This window comes from Mustelus asterias, chromosome 2, assembly GCF_964213995.1.
Source record: "Mustelus asterias chromosome 2, sMusAst1.hap1.1, whole genome shotgun sequence".
Taxonomy (NCBI): Eukaryota; Metazoa; Chordata; class Chondrichthyes; order Carcharhiniformes; family Triakidae; genus Mustelus; species Mustelus asterias.
Genome location: NC_135802.1, coordinates 156,323,490 through 156,348,745, shown reverse-complemented (window position 1 = coordinate 156,348,745; position 25,256 = coordinate 156,323,490). Strand labels below are relative to the sequence as shown.

The following is a 25,256-nucleotide window of genomic DNA, read 5'->3' as shown; positions in this document are numbered from 1 at the left end:
AGTAACTCAAGGGTGCAGCTCCATGGAAATTTTATCCCCCAAAACCAACATACTTGAATCCAATATACTGTCAGCTGAATGTTTCATTGTAGAGGGGATACCCAGAGGGCATCACCACTAAATCCAAACCTGCCCCCACTATTGTTCCCTAAAATCCTGTTTGGAGTGCACACGTACGCACATTGTAAAGGGAGCACTGCTTGTGCACAGCCGTTTAAGTTTATTTATTAGTGTCACAAGTAGGCTTACATTAACACTGCAATGAAGTTACTGTGAAAATCCCCCTAGTCGCCACACTCCGGCTCCTGTTCGGGTACACTGAGGGAGAATTTAGCATGGCCAATGCACCTACCCAGCACATCTTTCAGACTGTGGGAGAAAACCCAGAGCACCTGGAGGAAACCCACGCAGACACGGGGAGAACGTGCAGACTCCACAGAGATAGTGATGCAAGCTAAAAACCGAACCTGGGCCCCTGGCACTGAGGCGGCAGTGCTGTGTCACCGTGCCGCCTTAGAGGGACTACTGGTTCCCCCATTCACCTGGCAAATACTGGATAAAAGAGAAACTTTTCCTTGCTCCAGTTTGGAGACATGGACATTGATTACAGTGCCTACTGCTGCCCAGACTGGTACGTTGTCCACTTATTCTGAAAGACCAAAATTCACCCCACTTAACAATTTAATATAATTATCACCATTGTTCCTCATCATCAAAACCCAAAAGCATCAAAACTGCAGCTGTGAGCTTCAAAATGACATATGTACCAAATAAGTTAAAAAGGCCAAAGCAGAATGAGGCTGAAGAGTCTTCAGTTAGTGCCAATAGTTCCACATACTACCTTTGCTTTTTGGGAGTGGTTTGCATCAGAGACCCTGGCAATCATGTGCAGTGCTAAATTTGAACTGTCACTGCTCTCCTCCGATCGGTGGTATATTATCAACGGTCTGGTCTCACCACTCTTCAGGAAACTTTCCTCACAGTCCTCTTCCATACACCTGACATTGAACACAACAATGCTGCGGTTACATTTGTGAGCTGGTAACAATGACCATCTCTCTGCACTGTGCATCCATAACGCGACAACACTCCTTTTGAGTTAAATTCACGAGATGAAATTATTCTTAAAAATGCTGGCATTCGAAGGCCATTATGTGTTCGTGTGTGGTGTGAGTGCAATAGTAAAAGATTTTATTTAAGAAGTAAGGAAGTCTGTGACCTGGGATTTTCACCATAATTTGAATGAAAACATCCTTCTCTTGTTTAAATAAAGCCAAATTCTGTCTTGCTTCCTATATGTTGTGCAGGGTGATGAACAGTGAAAAATGACTACTCTCCACTCAAGGCAAATTACACTTTCTAAAAACACGTTTAACATTGATGTTAGAAATTTCAGCAGCTGCGGGGAAAGCATTGTGAGCAATTTGTGAGAACCCACCGAGCAGATTGTTCAACCACCACGTGACGAGCTTGCACAGGTAGAATCCACCGAAACGCAATCACAGTAATTTATAATAGTTAACAATTGTTATAAAAATGTGGCACGGCATAACTAGTAGACAATAATCAGAGGTATTCTCATATAAATATTGAAACGCTTATATCAATTTCCTCTCTGCATTACTTCAACAGAGATGTCAAACCGGGCGGCTAAGTGGAGCTGAGTCCACAAAAAGATCAGCCATGATCTTACTGAATGGTGGAGCGGGCTCGAGGGGACAGATGGCCTACTCCTGCTTCTAATTCTTACATTCTTATGTAAAATAAATGGGAAAATTAACGCCTCTGTTAACAGTACCAAGTGGAATTCAGTATGAGTGACTTAAACATTCATATCAGGACAGAATCAATCATAATTTCTACTTTGAATTACGGGTGCTGGAATCGCCTTACCGAGGCACGGTGGAACCTAGAAGGAAGAGACACAAGGAGCTTCTCTCAATCTCTCGCCTCCTCTCTGCTGAGTGCTGACTTGAACCTTCCACTGGGAATTGCACCACAAGGAAAAAGTGCCCGAGATTCTCACACATCATTTGCAGCTTTGGTAAGTACTCCTACCAAGGAAAAGACAACACACATTTATAATAAAATCAAAACTTCAAACCAGAAAGAAAGTGGTAAAACTGAGCGCACTCAGGTGAGGATTTGTAAAACAGTGAAATTTAATCCTGGAGTGAGGATGACTCTCACCCAGAACAAAACCTGTAGACAGTTACTCTTGCCATCATTATTGCTTTGCCTCTAATGTATGAACCAAGAAACTATCTTCTGAAGCAGAGCTCTGTGACTCCAAGGGTAGGCTAGCCCTCATGTTTATACTATGGAGGAATTGTCAACAATATTCTCGTGTCCCTTCTACACACTATAGAGCGTCACAGCCTGACCTTTCAAACCTTCTGAAGAGCAGACTTGGTTTCTAGATTTTCCATCGAGCTCTGTCCCTAAAACATACATCCCTCAAAATACAACAGTAAAACTTTTAAAGTGTAGTCACTGTGGGAGCAAATTCCCACAGCTGGCAATGAAATAAATCAGCAGGCAATCTGTTTCCGATATAAGAATGGAGAATGACCAGGCTCATCGACCTGAAACTTCAACCCTGTTTCTCTCTCCACAAATGCTACATCCTACATTTCCTGCTTTCATTTTGGATTCCAGCATCCAGGACATTTGGCTTTCGAACCTGTTGGCTGAGGGATAAATGGGCACGAGGAGAAGGGCACTACTCCTCAGATAAAGACTTGGGATCTTTTACGCCCGCCAGAGTGGACAGACCACGCTTTAATGTTCCATCAAATAAGATGCATCCAGAACGAGAGCAGCGTGGGATATAAATGGGCAGGTCACACTCAAAATGCAACTTGAAGGAAACAAATGTTGCATCTAATTACATTGAGAGGGGTCAGTAAATTCTCAAGCGCTCAAAGACATGGCTCTGAGCATTGTTATTCTCTTATGTGTCTCAACTGAAAATTGTAAATCTTTACACTGCGCACAGCAAATGTCATTTGGACGAGGAAGCACAAGTGTATGGCACGGTGGCACAGCGGGTTAGCACTGCTGCCTCACAGCGCCAGGGATCCGGGTTCAATTCCGGCCTTGGGTCACTGTGTGGGGAATTTGCACATTCTCCCAGTGTCTGCATGGGTTTCCTCCAGGTGCTCCGGTTTCCTCCCACACTCAAAGATGTGCAGGCTAGGTTGAATGGGCATGCTAAATTGACCCTAGTTTCAGGGGAATAGCAGGGTAAATATGTGGGGTTACGGGAATAGGGCCTGGATGGGATTGTGGTTGGTTGCAGACTTGATGGGTCGAATGGCCTCCTTCTGTAGTGTAGGGACTCTATTGCAGATTACTTAATTGAGATACATTCATATTATGCTATTCATCTGTACTGTCAACATACCTAAATTACATGCACCTGTATGTGAGAAAGCTGCCTCACACACAACAGGGAAGGTTATAGATACAACATCTTTTTTACTTAGTTATGGAGTAGCTATAATCTGTAAAATAGCACTTAGGCTGTAAGATTATGAGTTTTGTCTGAAGATGCTTGTTGCAGTCATGGAGGTGGCCAGGGTCCCCCCCCCGTACCTCTCCAAAATGTTTACAGGTGAGCCTGGACATTAAATGCTGGAAGGATATTCAACCAACAGGAAGCATAATGTTCATAGGTCCAGTTAAAAGATTTGTCACTGGATTATATATATTTTTTAAAAAACTTAAGAAACCAGAAGTCCCCTGGAAGTTCGAGCTTCCACTGTCTGGAAGTGCTGGTGGTATAGATTCATATGCAGTTGTGGAGTTCGGTAATATTTGCCGGGGCAGTGATGGGGGTGCTGCAAACAATCACCACACTATCAGGCTAAGAGGAGGGAAGATTTGCTTCAATAAATTGTCACAGATGAACACCATCTCGTCCATTATATTGTCCATAAGCTTGCCAACATTGATCATGCAGCCATGGCATACTTATAACACGCCCATCAATTCACTCACCGAAATCAGCGCACTCAGAACAGATCAGGGACAATGATAGCATCCGTATGGTTCAGTAATATTGCATGCTTAACCACAGAGCCAGAGCGGAAACCCGAATAACTACCTCGATTCTTTGAGGAGGCACTCTCCAGTTGTGTTACTTGGCGAATAGTAGATAATTATTGCCTTACTTGGAGAAGCAGGTCCACTTCTGGCTGTGTGTCTGCAGTATTCATAAGGTAACAGCGCACCGTATTGCTCCAAAGGGACGAAGGAAGAAATGGTGTGACCTGCAGCAAACTGGCCACAGCAGCGTCCCAGTCATCTGGCCAAGACAACGAAATTAAACAGATCAGCTCTTAAAACACGATTCACACAGAACACTATTCATCCACTTTAGCCTTTTCATTAATGGTTATAAAAACAAACGTAGAAGAAAAACACATTAAAATTTATGCTGCATTTTAGACAATGTTACAGTTATGAGGTTTATAAATTTATTTTATTTTGGGACTGTAGTTTTGGGTAAATGAAGGAAATCATGTTACCTATTCTGAAGTCTGCCTGACAGCAAGCCTAGGTGGCTTGATTGTTACAGATCAAAGGAAGGCTTAGATTGATTTACTGAGAAGATGCAGCAAGGTATTTACACTTGGAGACAATGGCAGCAATCACTGGGTTTGTAATGAGTACACTCAGTCTCCCAAAGTCACAGAAAAGCTCTTCCTTTCAACTTTGGGACTTTGACTAGGATTCCGTGTGGACTCTCCTCATGAAACTTCCTTTGGTATTTAGTTGGTTGATAAGATCGTTAGCTTTTAGCCTGGGTACTGGCAGGGGGCACAACGCGAATGCTGATCCATTGTGTCCAATCCACAAACTCAGCAGAGGCCTATTTCCACTCAACACAGCAGGACCGGAAGTAACTGCTTGGCTTAGGGGCTTTGCATTCGCTAAATAAATAAATAGAAAGGCACTGACGGTTGTAAACAGTTGTACCATAAACTGTCCACTCACTTACCTCCAAGATGAAAGGAAGTTGGGACTAAAGATAGCTAATTAGCATTTCTACCCAGATACGAGGTTAATGTGTTTCATGTTGCCATGGGGAAGAAGGCAGAGGAAGCCACTCTGAGATCAGATAGCAGCCAACAATCAATATCGCAGACAGACACCAGCTTTGTGTGGTCAGCAGAAAGAAAAGGTTATTTGGCTTGGTGAGTTACCACAGTCGGATTTGGAAGGGAGATGGTCTCCAGTCAAAGTGTTTCGTCAACCTTGATGGCATGGTGGCACAGCGGTTAGCGCTGCTGCCTCACAGCGCCAGAGACCCGGGTTCAATTCCAGCCTCGGGTCACTGTCTGTGTGGAGTATGCACATTCTCCCCGTGTCTGCGTGGGTTTCCTCCGGGTGCTCTGGTTTCCTTCCTCAGTCCCAAGACATGGGGGTTAAGTGGATTGGCCATACCAAATTAACCCTAGTGTCAGGGGGACTAACAGGGTAAATATGAGTGGTTGCGGGAATAGGGTCTGAGTGGGATTGTGTTCGATGCAGACTCGATGGGCCTGTAGGGATTCTGTAACAGTGCGTTTTTTTAAATCATCGGTTACAGTAAAAGTTTTAAAACATGGAATTTTTAAAAATTCAATTGTGGGCCATGGACGTCACTGGCTGGCCAGCATTTATTGTAAGAAGTCTCACAACACCAGGTTAAAGTCCAACAGGTTTATTTGGTAGCAAAAGCCACTAGCTTTTGGAGCGCTGCTCCTTCATCGGATGAGTGGGAGTTCTGTTCACAAACAGGGCACATAAAGGCACAAACTCAATTTACAAAATAATGGTTGGAATGCGAGTCTTTACAGGTAGTCAAGTCTTAAAGGTACAGACAATGTGAGTGGAGAGAGCGTTAAGCACAGGTTAAAGAGATGTGTATTGTCTCCAGACAGGACAGTTAATGAGATTTTGCGACCAAATAAACCTGTGGACTTTAACCTGGTGTTGTGAGACGTCTTACAGTGTTTACCCCAGTCCAGCGCTGGCATCTCCACAGCATTTATTGCCCATCCCTAGTTCCTTAACATCTTTAAAATGATCAGTCTCTACAGAGATCATAACAACTAAGATACAATATCCACAAGCCATGCTCAAATGACATATGGCAACTTGGTTTATGCTAAACTCTTAAGTTATTCGCTCTTCCAGACACAACTGCTTTCTTTGACCAGCCTCAAGTTAATCTGGAACTTGCTTTGACTTAATTCCAAAATTATGCAGCTTTAAAAATCAGTGCTTTTAAATCTTCTCAGTTATTTATCAGATGATCTAACATGCACTGGGACCTCACCACAGGCGGAAATTACAGACAAGAACACCACATCCTGCTTAACGTAACATAGTACACATGTAAACAAATACTTTAGAACACCAGCCTTTGTCCCATAATTTGCTGGCAGGATGACAGTGAAGCTAATGGTGACCTCTTGTTATTTTAAATACAAAACGTAATAGAAACTCAGGCATGGACAGATGTGGCTTTAAACATAGAAATATAAAAGTTGCTGACTGAGATGCGACGGTCCACCATTAACTTTGTTAAAACAGCTTCTCTTAGTGTAGAAATCAACTGAAATGCATCGAATGTTGTGAAGTTCCTTTACTCGCAAGGTGGATATAAACTAACCTAACCACAGGAAGTTAAAGTGCCCTTTTAACAACATGATGAGCATTAATTGTCAGTCATACCTCTAGCACTGAAAACAAGTGTGAAATCTCAATCCTTCTTGTTTTAAGTGCATTTGGAAATATTTTTTAAAAGTCAAATGCTTGTTTTTTTTTAAACTTTGACTTTCTGACTCCTCTCTTATTCCAAGCTTCCCTGTTTCTTTGTTTTCTTTCCTGTTTTGACATTGAATTCATCCATTCAGATTTACACCACCTTCTCGATCTAGCGCTGTTAATTTCCCAATGTTTCAACAGATTGGTGAAGATACACAGTTGTTTGCCTTGTTCACTCAGGTTACAGGTGTCTGGTTTCTCTCAGCTGTGCCGTTATCAGTTCGCACTTGCGTGTTTTGCCAGGCAAATTTAAAAAGCTTTGCAAGGTCCCGCCTGCCACAGCAAATTACAGTCCAATATATTTAAATGCCAAGAAACAAATAGCTTAGTGGTATTATCGCTAGATTATCAATCCAGAAAAAAATGTTCTGGGGACCTGGGTTCGAATCCCGCCACGGCAGATGGTGGAATTGGAAGTCAATAAAAAATATCTGGGATTAATAATCTACCGATGACCACAAAACCATTGTCAATTGTCGGAAAAACCCATCTGGTTCGCTAATGTCCCTTAGGGAAGGAAATCTGCTGTCCTTACACAGTCTAGCCTACATGTGACTCCAGAGCCACAGCAATGTGGTTGACTCTCAACTGCCCTCCAAGGACAACTAGGGATGGGCAATAAATGCTGGCCAACCAGAGACGCCCATATCCCGCGAATGAACAATAAAAAAAAATCTCACTGCTAACAACTAATAGCGTACCTCGATTAACATTGGCAAAAGGTCCTTCCACATCTATTGAACTTTGTGCAAACTCTGGACCTCGGAACGTCTGTTGAAGCTGGATCATGCTGCCCAAAGATGGCTCACTTCCTAGGACCCCACCACTCCAGTATTCACACTGAGTGCCTGTAGCTGAAAGATTCAAACAGACATCAATCTTTAAAAAGGCACAATTAATAAAATAACTGAAACATGAAATCTGATCTCAACAAAACTAAAATAGAAACCTATAATATACCCAGTCACCAGGTTAACGTCATTCCTGCAGCTCCAAAATGAAGTACCCATACAATCATACTCACACAACACAGGCCTATGTTAAGGTCATTTATACCAAAATGGAAGTACTGCAAGCCAACATTTGCAAGTAAATTCCTGCCACTCCTGCCTAAGTATCTACTTAGCTTTTCCTCACACATCACAGGAACTGGAGGTCATTTGGCCCTTCGAACCTGTTCAATGAAATCATACTGATCAGCAACCTAACCACATTTGCTCCATTGCCCTGTACACCTTTGATAGATTTTATTCTGTAAAATCAGACTTTAAATTATACGGCCACATTCTGCTAACTTTTTTTTTAAAATCTTTCATCAGAAACACATAACCCTTTCTAGAGATTTCAGGGACCACTGATACACAATTCTACATGGATGTAATTTTCCACAACTTTAGATTTTGAAAGGAGACAGAAGTAGGAAATGCGAGAGGCAGATCAACCATTGGCCAAAGGACCCAAGGAGCTGTTCAACATCATCATCCAGAACCCAGCCATAAATGACGGAGAGCAGCTCTGACAGAGAAAATAAAGTCGACTATATACAGATTAATGCTAACAAAAACAAGAATGAAGTCAGACACAGAAATACTGCCAAGATCCTACTACAGCTTTGACCAAGGGTCATCTGGACTCGAAACATCAGCTCTTTTCTCTCCTTACAGATGCTGCCAGACCTGCTGAGATTTTCCAGCATTTTCTCTTTTGGTTATAGAAATTCTGCTACTTATGAAACCTTTATCCATGACGTTTATTCATGGCATAGCAAAGAAATCACATAACAATAGATTTTATGACTTTATATATGTTTCACTTCATAGAATCCCTACAGTACAGAAAGAGGCCATTCAGCCCATCGAGTCTGCACCGACAACAATCCCACCCAGACTCTATCCCCGTAACCCACATATTTGCCCTGCTAATCCCCCTGACACTAAGGGACAATTTAACATGGCCAGTCCACCTAACCCGCACATCTTTGGACTGTGGGAGGAAACCGGAGCACCCGGAGGAAACCCACAGAGACACGGGGAGAACGTGCAAACTCCACACAGACAGTGTGACCCGAGGCCGGAATTGAACCCAGGTCCCTGGCGCTGTGAGGCAGCAGTGCTAACCACTGTGCCGCAACTTGTCAAGATTGGGAATATTTAAAATCCATCATAACTTCGCAGTTATTAAGCGACTATGTTAGAACAAAACACACTGGGACGATGTTTTTAAGTTTAGATTTGTTAAATGCAAATCTATATGCAAGTTCAGCTGCTATCGTTCCGGTTCCATACTTGCACAGAGCTGTCATTTGTTTCTACTTCTGTGTACATTCACATAAAATCATCGAGTTATAGAATCTACAGTGCAGGAAGAGGCCATTTGGCCCATCGACATAAACAGACACCAAACCTTCCCACCTCTTCCTGGAGTGATGCGAGACACAGCATCAACTGCCAACCTAAACAGTGAGTTTCTCTTTCACCTGTAGATACTGCAGGGAAAAGGAGAGCAAGCAACTGAGAAAGGGATGGGGGTGGGTGGGAGGGAGGGGGCACGCACAGAGAGAGACAGAGAGAGAGAGAAGAAAGGAGACACTTACAGAAAGAGTGACAAAGACGGTCAGGACAGAGTGATACAGCTAGCAATACCAGCTCCAAAAAAAAAACAGATCATACTCAACCAGCTTGCATTTGCAAAACCCAAAACAAAACATCTACTGTTAAATGTGATTCTGTGATTGGGCAGCACTGACTGAACAATCCTGACTGTGCTGATGCTACATTAACAACCAATTTAAAATAATTAGTCAAGCATGTGATTTGACACATTCATGCTCGTGAGAAGTGGCGTGTGTTCATAAACGGAGACGGATTCTTTGCAAACGAAAGGAACATGTTTAAGCCTTGTGTCTTTTTTCAATTGCCCGGGAGCTCCAGAAGCCAATGACTCAACCAATCAGACTTGAATTGCCAACCAATCAACACTCTTTCCTAGTGTAGTACAAGTTGTGTTGATTGTTGGAAATTTTTGTCTTGCATTTGTCCTGATGAGTGCAAGACAAAAAGCTTCAGCAACATGTTTCTCTTTCCAGCAACTAAAAAAAAGTTTAAATTGGTCCATACATTGCCACAACCTTTGATATTGCCAGGTTACAAACTGAAGGGAGTGATGAAATGTATACGAATCTCTCAGATCAGCTGTAAAAGTGCACTGCACAGGGCAAAACATACAAAGAGTTTAAACATGTGTATTCCAGTCTTACCTGTGATATCAGTATGGTTGTCATCTGAATCAGAGTCTGCTGGATCAAACACTTGAATCCCCTGAGCCTGCAGTCTCTGAAGTTTGGCTTCTAACTCACGTTTAGCTCGCAATAGGTCTTGAATTTCCTTCTCCTTGGTTTCCCTGAAAATCTGAAATGAAACAGTGCCGCATTTACCGCCAATACCCAGAGATCTAGGATTACTCTTAGAAACCCTACAACACAGAAAGAGGCCATTTGGCCCATCGAGTCTGCACCGACCACAATCCCACCCAGGCCCTATCCCCATATCCCTACATATTTACCCACTAATCCCTCTAACCTACGCATCCCAGGACACTAAGGGCAATTTTAGCATGGCCAATCAACCTAACCCGCACATCTTTGGACTGTGGGAGGAAACCGGAGCACCCGGAGGAAACCCACGCAGACACGAGGAGAATGTGCAAACTCCACACTGACAGTGACCCAAGCCGGGAATAGAACCCACCTTTCCACCTTTCATTTTATTACATAATATTCAAGGTTGCGAAAATTGCCCATAAGCTAAATAATCTTACCTCTCTGAGTAAAGATAACAAAGCAAGAAAGAAAGGAAGGGAAAATGCGAGAAATATAAAAATAAGCGTAATTTAGTTTAAACTTTGGTTGCAAGAAAGGTCCAAAAAAAATTACAATATTGAAGCAGATTGAAGCTTAGATATGAGAGAGACAAAACTGTATCCTTAAACACACGTGGAGACTGAGAAAAACAAAAATTACCTGGTTCAAATAAGGGCTACTTGGCTATCGTTTTCATTCAATACATGAGATGGGAAACCAATAAAAATGAAGGACATTGTAGGATAGTAAATGTATCCTGTACATGTTACACCTTGATGCATGCTTTGCATCCTTAAATAAAGGAAAGCAATTTGACAAATTAAAACTTTCTCTATTGAAGTGGAAATCATAATCTAACATGCTGGATTTTATGTAACAAAGAAAACTGTGCTATTTCATGGCATTTTTGAAGAGTGTGGTCAAAAGAATAAATCACAATGGCATACTATACAGGAAACACAGCAGCCAATTTACACAAGTTCCCACAAGCAGTAATATCATAACTACCAGATAATCTGTTTTTATGATATTGATTGAGGGATAAACATCAGCCAGCGCACCAGAGGTAAGTCCTCTACTCTTTTTTTAATGGATCTTAGAGGGTGGCGAATCTCTGGAATTCTTTGCCCTAAAGGGTAGTGGAGGCTGGATCATTAGGTAGTGGAGGTGGATAAATATTTGATAGATTGAGGAATAGAGGGCGACGGGGAAATGGGACAGAAAATATGTTGAGGCCGGCATAGATTAGCCACGATCGTATTGAATGGCTGGGCGGCACGGTGGCACAGTGGTTAGCATTGCTGTCTCACAGCACCAGGGACCCAGGTTCAATTCCCAGCTTAGGTCACTGTCTGTGTGGAGTTTGCACATTCTCCCCATGTCTGCGTGGGTTTCCTCCCACAGTCCCAAAGATGTGCTGGTTAGATGCATTGGCCATGCTAAATTCTCCCTCAGTGTACCCGAACAGGTGCCAGAGTGTGGCGACCAAGGGATTTTCACAGTAATTTAATTGTAGTGTTAATGCAAGCCTTACTTGTGACTAATCAATAAACTTTAAGGGCCTGGTGGCCTGCCTCTGCTTCTATTTCTTGTGCTATGTAGCAGACAGCTAAAGCTTAAAGTTTTATCCAATGGACGCCCGTCAGCTCTCTCTCAATGCAACACTGGAGTATCAGCCTTGATCTGTGTGTTCAGATCGCTACAATGCAACTTGTGACTTCAAGACAAGAATTGCTCCCAACTGACCCACGCTGGAAACCAAGAATTGCTGCAAGATTGATATACAGATGGGCCAACTTTGCTTTAGAAATGACCGTTTTTGTGTGAACGGAAAACACCTTACGGCGCTCCATCTAGTGCCACACCTCAACAGTGAAGCAATGCAGCCAAGGCATTGAAACACGCTATCTGGGACAAATCACACACACACAACCTGACCTGAACTCCACACGACTTCCTGAATACAATTCAACTCAATATTATTTTTGCTGCATATTGAAGAACACATATGCATTATTGATACGACAACCTTTGTTTTCCTCTTTACCAATTTCCAAAAATTCCCTTTAAGGCCTGGTGCTTGTTGGTTGCGATTACCTTAAACTGCCTCTTTACTTTATCCCTGTCATGCTCAAACGTAGCCGCTCTCTCCATGGCCTGGTATTTTGCCTCCAGGGCGGTTTCTTTCTCTCGGAGTATCTTCTGGTAGGTTTTCTGGAGAGCCTGTAGAATACAGTATCACATGGGTTACAAGATCTCTTTTCCTTTGACGTGGTTAGGGGACGGAGTTGACATTTTCAATATTAAACAATAAACATGACTTGTTCCGAAGGTATCATCATCACGTTGGGTGAATCCATCCAGCTGTTCATGCCAGCAGCGTCTTCCGGTCCCGCTAGTGGCACACAGCTGGCTGTGAGGGCTGGGGGGGCGGGGGGGGGGGATTCAGTAGGAAATCCCATTGACAGCAGCACAACCAGAGGTTCCTACCACCGACTAACAGCAGGCCGTCGAGAAACATGCCACAGGGAGGCCGGAGAATCTCACCCGTTGTTCTCGAAGTGAAAATAAAGGAGAATTGCAAACACACATGAAGGACTGCCTATAATGCACACTGAACATCATAGCAGATCAGAAGGGAGAGCACAGGGAGGATCTTAATACAAAAACAGAGCACTGCAGATGCTGGAAATTGGAAATAAAAAGTTAAAGTAAAAGTTTATTTATTTGTCACAAGTCGGCTTACATTAATACTGCAATTAAATTACTGTGAAAATCGCCTAGTTGCCACACTCCGGCACCTGTTTGGGTACACTGGGGGAGAATTTAGTATGGTCAATGCACCTACCCAGCACGTCTTTGGACTGTGGGAGGAAACCGGAGCACCCAGAGGAAACCCACGCAGACACGGGGAGAACGTGCAGACTCCACACAGACAGTGGCCCAAGCCAGGAATTGAACGCGGGTCCCTAGAGCTGTGAGGCAGCAGTGCTAATCAACAATCAGTAAGTCAGGCAGCATTTATGGAGGGGGAGAGAGAGAGAGAGAAACAGAGTTAACATTTCAGGCCAATGATCTTCCATCTTTCAACAATTAATTCTCACCTGAAGCTCTGCCCTCAACCTTTTGTTTTCCTTGTCCAGTTTGGTTTCCTTCTTCTGCATGGAGGCAATCTCATTATTTTTACTGACGCGAAAGATTTCATATTCTTTCTTCAGTCGCTCGTACTCTGCAGTATATTCAAGGTCAACTGAAGCTGTTGATTTAAAGCTTGCCCCAATTACACGTGGACCCCGTCTGAAGGAGCTACGCAACAGTCTGGCCTTGGGTTTGACTTCCACCGGAATCTCGCAAGCCTCCCCTCCACCACCATCCGTGTCTTCAATGACTTCATTTGGGCCAATCAGCGAAGACGCCGTTCCCATCTTGCCAGTGGGTGTGGACACCTTTAGCCCATAGCTCCCTCACAGCGACGGCCGAAAATTAATTTCTGTAAATAAATGATACATACAGCAACAAAAATAATACTGGTTCAAAGCATTTAAATTGACGTGCTGGGAATTTTACAACTCTGACATTGAGTTATCCCAAAAACTTCAGAGAACGTTGCTATAATAGAAAATCAGGCTCTAAATGATGGAAGACTGCCTCCACAAAACTTGAATGAAGCAAAGAAAATAACACTGCAAACATAATGCTGAGTAATGTACTTGCTCACTGCAGTCCTAATGTCCTTTAGGGAAGGAAATCTGCCGTCCTCATCTGGTCTGGTCCATAAGACCATAAGACATAGAAGCAGAATTAGGCCACTCGGCCCATCGCGTCTGCTCCGCCATTCAATCATGGCTGATTTTTTTCTCATCCCCATTCTCCTGCCTTTTCCCCATAACCCCTAATCCCCTTATCGATCAAGAACCCATCAATCTCCGTCTTAAAGACACTCAATGACCTGGCCTCCACAGCCTTCTGCGGCAAAGAGTTCCACAGATTCACCATTCTCTGACTGAAGAAATTCCTCCTCATCTCCATTTTAAAGGATCGGCCCTTCAGCCTGAGGTTGTGCCCTCTGGTTCTAGTTTTTCCAACTAGCGGAAACATCCTCTCCATGTCCACTCTATCCAGGCCTCGCAGTATCCTGTAAGTTTCAATAAGATCCCCCCTCATCCTTCTAAATTCCAGCGAGTACAGACCCAGAGTCCTCAACCGTTCCTCATATGACAAGCTCTTCATTCCAGGGATCATTCTTGTGAACTCTATACATGTGACTCCAGAGCCACAGCAATGTGGTTGACTCTCAACTGCCCTCTGAATAAGGGCAACTAGGGATGGGCAATAAATGCTGGCCAGCCAGCGACACACATGTCCCACGAATGAATTAAAAGTTAGAGTATTGCACTCAGCGTTTCATTGCCTTACTTTAGGGAGAAGATCAAGGTCATGTACGGGGTACAAGAGGATACTTAGCTGCGATTAGAGATTAGAGAAACCAAAGCTTGTCCGTCCACGAGAGGGCAAGAGAAGAATGTTCAGCGTTTTGGAGTTTTGGTGAGATAAGCGAGGAAAAAATAAACATTTCCAGAAGTCAATGAGTTGAGAAGGGGAAGGCATAGAGTTAAAATGGCCCAATGAATGAAGAGAAATGTGAGGAGTGGGTTATTGGAATGTGGATCATGCTAACAGGAGCAGTGCATCCTTTCTAGAAGAACAGAATTGTAAAGCTGGGAAAGTTATATAAACTTACAAAAACTGGACCATACTTTGAGAAGTGTAAACGGTTCTGGTGTCCATATTATGAGGGTACAGAGATACTGGAGAAGGTTTACAAGGATGATACCACGACTGAAAGGTTATAACTATCAGGAAAAACCGAACAAACTAATGATCTTAACTCTCGAAAAGAGAAGATTGGGGAGTGCTTTAATAGAGGTCTTTAAAACTATGAAAAGGGTTCGATAGGAGTGGTAGCGTGGCCTCCTTAAGAGGCGATCCTTCACAGGCCACATGACCGGGCCGGAACCAATGGAGTGTGAGAGCACAAACCTCAGCCAATGGAGCGCGAGGGCACTGATCCCCAGGGCTGTTAGTCGACCGTTGGAGTCAGGGTGTTGTTGGGAGTTGTATATAGTTGTGCTGTTAAACCTATAGTCGGAAATAGTTCTTTATATTCAATAAATCTTCAATTTTGTTAACTGTCACTTCGGGTTATCACACTGGCGATGAGGACAAACCAGATCACTCGCTGAAAGCCTGCAGTGCAGAGTTAGAGAGTGAGGAGTGTGATCACTCCAAGTCTGGAGGAAAAAAGGTATAGACTCCATTTTAAAGATGCCGCTATTTGGGAAAATAGAACCTTCTACCCCGAAGTCAGGAGTTGGGGCAGTAGATTGAGAGACTGCGTTATTTTCTCATGGCAAACGAAATAACAACCGCGGTGAAGCAGGTAGTGATATGGCTCTTTCTGTGGCCCACAGACTCAATCTGGTGATGTGTTTGACGTCACCCATAGGTCCAGACACAAAAACCTTCGACCAGTTAGTCAATTTGATGAGTGTCTGGAACGAGCTGCCAGAGGTAGTAGTAGAGATGGGTACAATTTTGTCTTTTAAAAAGCATTTAGACAGTTACATGGATACGATGGGTATAGAGGGATATGGGCCAAATGCGGGCAATTGGGACTAGTTTAAAAGAAAGGGTGGCATGGACAAGTTGTACCGAAGGACCTGTTTCCATGCTGTAAACCTCTATGAATCTATGACTCAGTTACGGATCATTATAACCCCCAATCTTCCATTATCATGCAGTGGTGCAAATTCCACTCTGCTGTTAGGGATCCAGGAGAGACGGTCTCAGACTTTGTGGTCGGACTTCAATGACTGGTTGGGCACTGCAAGTTCAGGCCTTCGTTAGGAGACATGCTGAGGGATCGTTTGGTTGGTAGGATCAACTGTCTCAACATCCAAAAAAAAACTGCTTGCGGAAACCAAGATTTCACTAGGAAAAGCAGTAGAGATGGCCCAAGCGACAGTGCACTGAGCAAGGTGCTTGCAAGCCGCAAGGTGTACAGAGCAAGGTGAACCAGTTGTGGTGGGAAACAGCTGCTGCCAGGAACAGTCCAACAGCAGAGCCAGAGAAGAGAGAGAAGAAACGTTCAGCACCAGGGTCTGAGGCATGTTTTCAGCATTGTGGAGACCATTCCCAAGAGACATGCCAGTGCAAGAATTTTATCTGTTTCAGATACAGGGAGAAGGCTCACCTGCAAGTTCAATGTAAAGCAAAGCAGGCTGCACAGAACGCTCCTAAAATATGACGGAAACAATCCCTGTGGATAAGCTGGTGGAGGAGCCAAAGGAGGGATCTGAGGCTTACACACTCAATAAGATCCATCTTAGCATGACCCCTCCCATTGAGGTCTCCAGAAGGCACTGCAACCCTCAAGTCTTACCATTCTAAAGCTACTCTGGCAACAGACACTGGAGAGACACTAAAAATGGTGGGGATAAGGTCCATGCCTGTGTCCTGTGGGAACCAGTCAACTCAGCTACCCATCATGGTGACTGAAGGACAGAGGCCCAGTCTCATGGGACAGGACTGGTTAAAACAAATGAAACTGAACTGGCTGGAAATATTTAATGTCCAGGATGGGGAATTCTGATAGCTCCAATGCAAATATCTGGAGGTATTCCAGAGAGAACTGGGTTGGATAAAAGGGTTAAAGCTAAAGTTTATCTAAATTCTGAGGTTACACTTAGGTTTTTCCGAGCTCGCCCAACGCACTGTGTTACGCTGGAAACTGGAGGTTGAACTGAAGAGGTTGGAAGGCCTGGGCATCATCCATCCTGTGCACTTTTCCAAATGGGCCGTGCTTATTGAGCCCACCCTAAAACCAGACCGCACTGTGGGGATCAGTGTGGACTAAAAACTCACAGTAAACAGGGGTGCTCAGCTAGATCATTACCCCGTTCCGAGGATAGTGGAACTCAGTGTTATGTTAGCAGGGGACCTCAAATATACCGAGCTAGACCAAAGTGATGCTCATCAACAACTGAAACTGAAAGAAGACTCCAGGAAGCTAATTATAATAAATACCCATAGGGGGTTGTATCAGTACGCCCGATGATTCATCAGCCTGCGCCATTGTTCAACGCACCATGGAGAGCCTGTTACAAGGAATCCCCAAAATGGTGGTTTACGAGGACAAAGTCTTAGTTTCACCTCCCCAACAGCACGGTGCAAGCCTGGAGGAGGTCCTCAAGACGTTTCAGGGAGCTGGCATACATCTAAAACATGTGAAAGATACTTTTCAAGCTGAGGAGGTTATGTACTTCAGTTTCAAAGGGGATGCGACTTAGCAATTAGCTCTTGCAGAGAACCAGTGCAGTCATAACAGCTAAATGATGTCCCTCCATCATAGAATCCCTACAGTGCAGAAGGAAGCCATTTGGCCCATCGAGCCTACACCGACGACAATCCCACCCAGGCCCTAGTCCCGTAACCCCACACATTTACCCTGCTAATCCCCCTGATATTAGGGTCAATTTAGCATGGCCAATCAACCTAACCCACACATCTTTGGACTGTGGGAGGAAACCGGAGCACCCGGAGGAAACCCACGCAGACACAGGGAGAATGTGCAGACTCCACATAGACAGGCACCCAAGCTGGGAATTGAACCCGGGTCCCCGGCTGAGAGGCAGCAGTGCTAACCACTCTGCCCCCCATGTTGTAAAAATGCAGGATTCTATACATTCGAATCATCAGAGAACTTTCATTAATGGTGCTTAAATTGCAACATTCTTATTAAATTTAGCTTGCTGAACAAGTTACTTTTGGTCAATACTGAAATTGACTTTTCCATTGGAGTCACAATTCGCTCTTTGATGCGCTATCATTCTCTGGTTCTGAGGGATATGTCTCCTTAGTATTGTGTGTAGCAAAATAGTAAACACCACAATAAAAAAGAAATATTTTTCTATTCATTTATGAGATGCAAGTATTGCTGATGAGGCCAGCATTATTGCCCATCCCTAATGCCTTTCAGAAGGTGATGGTGAGCTACCTTCTTTGAACCACTATAGTCTATCTGATGCATGTAGAACAACAGTGCCGTTAGGGCTGGAGTTCCAGGGTTTTGACGCAGTGACAAATAGCGCAGAGTCCATCTTCCCCGAGACAAGCAAGAAACGTATGCTATTAAATAAATTCAAACCAGCTGAAGTACAAAACAAGACACAGAGCTTTGCGTTGTTAGTAGGTTTATTCACAAGGTGCAGAAAAACAAATCTCTGCTTCCTAACCGTTCGGCCAATGTCGCAGCAGACTCTCTTTATATGTGTTCTCAGTCCTTAATCCAACAGTGCCCATCACCTCTGTATCTTTAACATGATCAACCAACCAGGAAGATATCCTATCATCCATCATAAAAATTGGGAGATCTGTACAATAGTCCATATTTTACAGTCACCTTCATAACTACTATGATTATTCATGAGGCCATAAAAGGTTCCAGACAAACTTCTCTTTATAACATACAGAGAGAGCCCATATCAGAAAAAAGTTCAAACTTCTCTTCATAACAGAGTGAGGCTATATTAGAAAAAGTTCCAGACAAACTTCTCTATGACATACAGACTTGTGCACATTCGGTAGTATCCCAGTTGCTTGACCAACTCATAAAACGACACCTTGTGATGACCTACAATACAATAATGTCTGAGTCTTGAGCAACTATTGACTGTAAACAATAAACCTTTCCAGATCAGCCTGATAAGAAACTGTTTACTCTGTACCAGCCACATCAAAGTCCTTTAGAAAATCAAAAATCCTCTGTGCATCCTTGAGGTGGTTATGGGACACCTTGGAATTGAAGAAATGTGACCTCAGATTTGATACAAATGATTGCCTCTCTCTGAGGAACAGGTCTGCTCCGTTGTTCTTGAGTGCTTAGGCAATATCCTTCAGCGTTACTACCTTATAGCTTGGACAGTATTATTCTCTTGATGAATACATGGGAGTGTATGTATCATAGATGCATCCGTAGCTGTATTATAAAGCTTTTAGCCGGGAACACTCGCTCCCAGAATGACCTCAAAGGGGCTGACCTGACCAATGGCGATTTAACCAGAGGATCACCACACCTCAGGCGCGGGGCAAGGTTGAGGAGACAGGGCCTTCGTGAATAACCTCAGCTGATATAGGAGTTGAACTGCACTGTTGTTGCATTGCTCTGCATCGCAAACAAGTCGTCCAGCCAACTGAGATAACTGACGCCGCAAATGTCTTTGGATGGTGTCATCAAGGGGCAACATGTAAATGAGAAGTAGGGGATGGCCAAAGATATTTTCTGGAAGCAGGGATACTTAAAAGAAAATCTCTGACTATGCCCGTATAGACAAGGTAGAACCAATGAGGGCAGTCCCATTCAGTTGGAAACTGGAGAAGACATGCTGAAGAAGATAGTATGGTTGAAGTTATCAAAGGCTGCAGGACAGTCATGAAATTAGAGGAAGAATAGTGCACAAATGTCATTCGTGGCTTTGATTAGAGCTGCTTCAGGGCAGAACGTTAATTGGAAAAGTTCAAACACAGAGCTGAGGGAAAGATGGGCAACAGTTTTGAAGACAGCAGCACATTCAAAGGTTCAAGACTGAAGGGAGGTTAGATGGGGACAGAGAGAGGGAGACAAAAATATATAGGTTGGCGGGTTGAGAAGCCCGAGACAGCTAGCACTGAAAAATTCATCCTTGACATTCCCTCCCTCCTGAAAGGAAAGAAAAAGTCTAAACATAAAAGAGACAAGAGAAAAGGCAGAGTGAGAACACAGCAAATAGGAATAAGCCAAATCACTTGCTCCCATGAGCCTGCAACATCATTCAATGAGATAGAATCACAGAATAGAATCCCTACAATGCAGAAGGCAGCCATTCAGTCCCTCGAGTCTGCGCCGACTCTTCAACAGAGCATCCTACCTCGGCCCTATCCCCGTAACCCCACGTATTTACCCCATTAATCCCCCTAACCTACACTAAGGGGCAATTTAGCATGGCCAATCACCCTAACCTGCAATTTGGACCATGCATGATCTGCTGAAACACCACATTGCCACGATGTTCAAATATCCCACATGTGCCTAAAATCTCCAATCCGAATATTCTCAATGACTGAACACTCATAACTCTCTGGAGTAGAAAATTCCAAAGATTCACAACCTCTTGACTGATGAAATTGCTCATCTCAGTCTTAAAATGGCCAATCCCTCACTCACCCCGACCCAGTTAGAAGTCTCACAACACCAGGTTAAAGTCCAATAGGTTTATTTGGAATCACGAGCTTTCAGAGCGCTGCTCCTCCATCTGAATGAGCAGCACTCTGAAAGCTCGTGATTCCAAATAAACCTGTTGGACTTTAACCTGGTGTTGTGAGTCTTCTTACTGTGCCCACCCCAGTCCAACGCCAGCATCTCCACACCACGGCTATCCTGACCCATGATGGAGAGTCAGGTGCAAGAAAGGGAATGTGGCCTGACTTAGGACAACACAGTGGTTAGCACTGCTGCCTCACAGCGCCAGGGACCCGGGTTCAATTCCTGGCTTGGGTCACTGTCTGTGTGGAGTCTGCACATTCTCCCCGTGTCTGTGTGGGTTTCCTCCCACAGTCTGAAAGACGTGCTGGTTAGATGCATTGGCCATGCTAAATTCTCCCTCAGTGTACCCGAACAGGCGCTGAAGTGTGGCGACTCAGGGATTTTCACAGTAACTTCATTGCGGTGTTAATGTAAGCCTACTTGTGACACTAATAAATAAACGTTAAACTTACCCTGTGCAACATCATTGCTGTGTGTCGACGCCCCTATTGCACAGACTGTCAAAGTCACCAGCAGCACAGTGCCCTTCCCTGGGGCTTACTGGGGGCTATGCTGATGTCCCATGGCTCTGGGGACAGCTGACAGCGCGGTAATGTATATGCAAAGGGCGGTGAGCGCGCAAACCCGCTAGTAACTGTGCTGCCGCTGCTGCCGAATAGCCAGGGCATTGCTTGGACTGGGAGCGCGTTAACCGGATTGGGGGGGGGAAGGGGGCCTTCCTGCGACCCGGAACGGCGAGAGGAGAGAGCTGGCCGGGGCGGAGAGGCGGTGATTAAAGCGGCTCTGGGTTGAGGACCGGGCGGTGGGCAGCAACAGCTCTCCCCCTCAGCACCCACGCCACCATCTTGGCCCTGCCGCTGCCCCTGGTTACGCCGAAAGCGTCAGCACGCCGCATGGCACGTACGGCGTAAACGTCAGATGGGCGCCACCCCGTATGTACGGCACAGTCGTCACGCGTATGGAACATACGTCATACGTACGTCATCACGTCGCATGCCAGTCTGGCACGGAAGTTAGGCGAGCGTCCACCCGTCGGACGCACGTAATGCACATCGCCGACGTCAGGCGCACGCGCAGACGGGCGTCATTACGTTGTAGGCACGCACGCTTCATGGCGTCAGACGCGCCAAAGGACGTGTCTCCCGCTCACTTTCCAGCTTTCCCTCCTTGGTTTTTCCATCAAATTATTTGGTAATTTTACACCTCGTCCAGTCTTCGCTCATCTGAAAAAGTGTACACTTATTTTTTAAAAATAAAAAAAACACTGGATAAAGCGGTTGACCTTTTTGGGGGCGGGTCTGACCTTCGCCCTTTGCCCTGGCAGCGCGGTGCCCGGATGGAGAGAGACGCCATTCGGAGCGAGCGGAATTGAGCAGTTGAGTCTCCCCCCGGCCGGCAACCCACCCAGCGCCGCTCAACCACCCCGCCATGGGCAGGCTCCACAACCTCCTCCTGCTGCTGCTGCTGGCCTTCCCCCTCAGCCTGCTCCAGCAAGGCCCGGGTAAGCGAGAGCGGACAGTCTCTGTGTGTGTGAGGGGGAGGGGAGGCGGCGGCTGCTGCTGACCTGGCGCTCGCTAACCGGCGGCCCACAGGCTCCATTTTAACCCCCCTCTCCCCGCGGTGCGCCCATCCTCACCCGGATCAGTCCAGCCTGGCTTCCCCGCTGTGACAGGGGGGAGGCTGGGGCTGGGGAGGCGGGGATCTGGGCCTCTCACGCTGCCCAGTTTACAGCTGACGTGTCAGTCAGTCTGCTGCATCCCTGGCTGCTCCTGTCACTGTGAGGAGCTGCTCTCACTCCCTCTCACCTCCAGCCTTATTTAAGTTGCCTCTTCAACATGCACTGACTCTCATTCAAACCCTTTCCTCCCATATCCCCTCTCATTCAAACCCTTTCCTCCCATATCCCCTCTCATTCAAACCCTTTCCTCCCATATCCCCTCTCATTCAAACCCTTTCCTCCCATATCCCCTCTCATTCAAACCCTTTCCTCCCATATCCCCTCTCATTCAAACCCTTTCCTCCCATATCCCCTCTCATTCAAACCCTTTCCTCCCATATCCCCTCTCATTCAAACCCTTTCCTCCCAAATCCCCTCTCATTCAAACCCTTTCCTCCCATATCCCCTCTCATTCAAACCCTTTCCTCCCATATCCCCTCTCATTCAAACCCTTTCCTCCCATATCCCCTCTCATTCAAACCCTTTCCTCCCAAATCCCCTCTCATTCAAACCCTTTCCTCCCATATCCCCTCTCATTCAAACCCTTTCCTCCCATATCCCCTCTCATTCAAACCCTTTCCTCCCATATCCCCTCTTGTTCAAACACTTTCCATTCATTTCCCCAGGTTTTTAATTCAGTATTTTTCCCCCCTCCGCTTTCCCACATGTTGAATTCCTACCACCTTCAAGTTGACACTACTGGCATGCTCTGTCATGATGACACTCTCACAGGGCTCTTTTTATGGTTCAGACTTGCTTGGAATTTTAATAACACATTTTTACTGTCAGAGGTGGACAGATATTTAATCGGTAAGGGAATCCCAGGTTATAGGAATAAAGGCGAGAAAGTGGAGTTGAGGATTATATCAGGTCAGCTGTGATCTCATTGGTAGAGCAGACTCGATGGGCCAAATGGCCTACTTCTCTTGCATCCTCTGGCAAGAGATCCGTAGGTGTAGTTTTAATGTAAAAGCAGAACAATAATAGTGCGGATGCTGGAGATCTGAAATAAAATCGGAAAAAAGCAGCAGGTTTGGCTGTATCTGTGGAGAGAGAAGTAGAGTTAGTATCTCAAGTCTGTGTAACTCTTCAGAGTAGTTTTAAATCTGATTTTTTTCCTCTGTACACAACTCATTAAATAGATTGCAATTTTACGCAACGTGGCTAGACTGGAGTCTACAACGTTCCAGAAAAGTGTAGAGAATGTTAGATTGTAAAGACTTGTTCTTTAAATTGTCCATTTCATTCCCAAATGAAAGAGAGTTGAACTCTTAAGGACAGCTGATCAGCATTTTGTACCTGGATACAAGGCCCAGGTGATTCATGCTACTGTGAAAATGAGCTTTGAGAGGGGAGGGTTTCTAAGATAACGGTGAAAATTCCAGACACAGTTAGTCTGCCAGGATCTGGGAGAGGGAGAGCAGCTGGAGACAGCATGGTGCTGTGGTTCACCATGCAGGAATGTGGGTGGGATCTTGCACTTTGATTTAAAATATCAAATTTGTGAGGCATTAAAGTAAGGTTGAAATATTCACCTAGCTTGCTTTTCTTTATTTTTTCATACAAATGTGGATGGACTAGCATTTGGGGCAGCACAGTGGTTAGCGCTGCTGCCTCACAGCGCCAGGGACTCGGGTTCGATTCCTGGCTTGGGTCACTGTCTGTATGGAGTTTGCATGTTCTCCCCGTGTCTGCGTTGGTTTCCTCCAAGTGCTCCAGTTTCCTCCCACACTCTAAAGATGTACGGGTTAGGTGAATTGGCCATGCTTAGTGTTGGGGGACCAGCTAGGGTAAATGTATGGGGTTGTGGGGATAGGGCCTGGGTGGGATTGTGGTCGGTGCAGACTTGAAGCGCTGAATGGCCTCCTTCTGCAATGATTTGTCGCCCATCCCTAATTGTCCATGAATTAAGTTGCTTGCTCGGCCATTTCAAAGGGCAGTTCTGGGTTTGCTGTGGATTTGGAATCACGTGTGGGCCACACCAGATAAAAATGACAGATTTCCTTCCCTAAAGGACATTGGCAAACCAGATGAGTTTTTACAGCAGGCGACGATGGTTTCATGGTCACCATTACTGAGACTGGCCTTGTATTCCATATTTATTAATGATATTATAAATTCCATTTTATTGCTGTGGTGGGATTTGAACCTGTATCCCCAGCGCATTAGCCTGGGCATCTGGATTAGCAGTGTACTATAGTATTATCTCCCCATGCTTGCGCCAGAGGAAGAATCTTGGCGGTGGGGAGGGGGAACAGGGAAATGGGATGACCTCATTGTGGAGGACAATGCTGAGATTAAAAGTTCCCAGGTTGATAAAAGGAAAAGAACAGGTAAACAAGCTACGAATCACCTTGCATCGATTTTGTGAGAATTGAATGTCAACTTGAAAGGCAGTGTAACGCCCACCTGATGGTGTTTTTTTTGGTTGTGTTAGAAGTGTTCTGTCGTTTTAAGTACAAGTTGCCAACAGCGTGTTTAGTCAATAGTGCTTTCAGTTTGTTTGTTACAGTAAACGTGAAATCTTGTCATCCATTCCACTATTAACTCAAATGTCTTTTTAAAAGTTTTTTATAAGTTTACGTTTATTTATTAATGTCACAAGCAGGCTTGCATTAACACTGCATTGAAGTTACTGTGAAAATCCCCTAGTCGCCACTGTCCGGCGCTTGTTCGGGTACACTGCGGGAGAATTTAGCATAGCCAATGCACTTAACCAGCACGTCTTTCGGATTGTGGGAGGAAACCCACGCCGACATGGAGAATGTGCAGACTCCGCACAGTGACCCAAGCCAGGGGTCAAACCCAGGTCCCTGGCGCTGTGAGACAGCAGTGCTAACCACTGTGCCACCCACATTATCAATCTCTGAGGATGATGATTCTCTATCTGCCCTTCTCTGACATCTAACTCTGTAGCAAGTTTATTTTTTATTTATTAGACATAAGTAAGGCTTACATTAACACTGCAATGAAGTTGCTGTGAAATTCCCCTAGTCGCCACA

The 25,256-nt window shown here is 44.9% G+C and overlaps 2 protein-coding genes across 8 annotated transcripts in view; one reads left to right on the top strand and one right to left on the bottom strand.

Moving 5' to 3' along the window:
* nphp3 (nephronophthisis 3) overlaps positions 1 to 21,420 on the bottom strand; it is a 63,384-nt gene extending 41,964 nt beyond the window's left edge. The window contains exons 1-8 of one of the 2 annotated variants that reach the window (XM_078199287.1): positions 20,990 to 21,420; positions 13,282 to 13,667; positions 12,275 to 12,400; positions 10,076 to 10,226; positions 7,521 to 7,673; positions 4,176 to 4,309; positions 1,894 to 2,054; positions 842 to 998 (exon numbers count right to left, since the gene is read on the bottom strand). In XM_078199287.1, the coding sequence (XP_078055413.1) occupies positions 842 to 998; positions 1,894 to 2,054; positions 4,176 to 4,309; positions 7,521 to 7,673; positions 10,076 to 10,226; positions 12,275 to 12,400; positions 13,282 to 13,602 (1,203 nt within the window). In that variant the 5' untranslated portion in view covers positions 13,603 to 13,667; positions 20,990 to 21,420. The remainder of the gene's footprint in view (positions 1 to 841; positions 999 to 1,893; positions 2,055 to 4,175; positions 4,310 to 7,520; positions 7,674 to 10,075; positions 10,227 to 12,274; positions 12,401 to 13,281; positions 13,668 to 20,989) is intronic. The other variant, XM_078199294.1, reaches the window with a different exon arrangement.
* A 431-nt stretch (positions 21,421 to 21,851) lies between these two features.
* The window catches only part of ssr1 (signal sequence receptor, alpha), a 31,732-nt gene continuing 28,327 nt past the window's right edge, over positions 21,852 to 25,256 (top strand). For 4 of the 6 annotated variants that reach the window (XM_078199381.1, XM_078199423.1, XM_078199372.1 and 1 more), the window contains exon 1: positions 21,852 to 22,038. In XM_078199381.1, the coding sequence (XP_078055507.1) occupies positions 21,966 to 22,038 (73 nt within the window). In that variant the 5' untranslated portion in view covers positions 21,852 to 21,965. The remainder of the gene's footprint in view (positions 22,039 to 25,256) is intronic. The other 2 variants (XM_078199400.1, XM_078199390.1) reach the window with 1 other exon arrangement.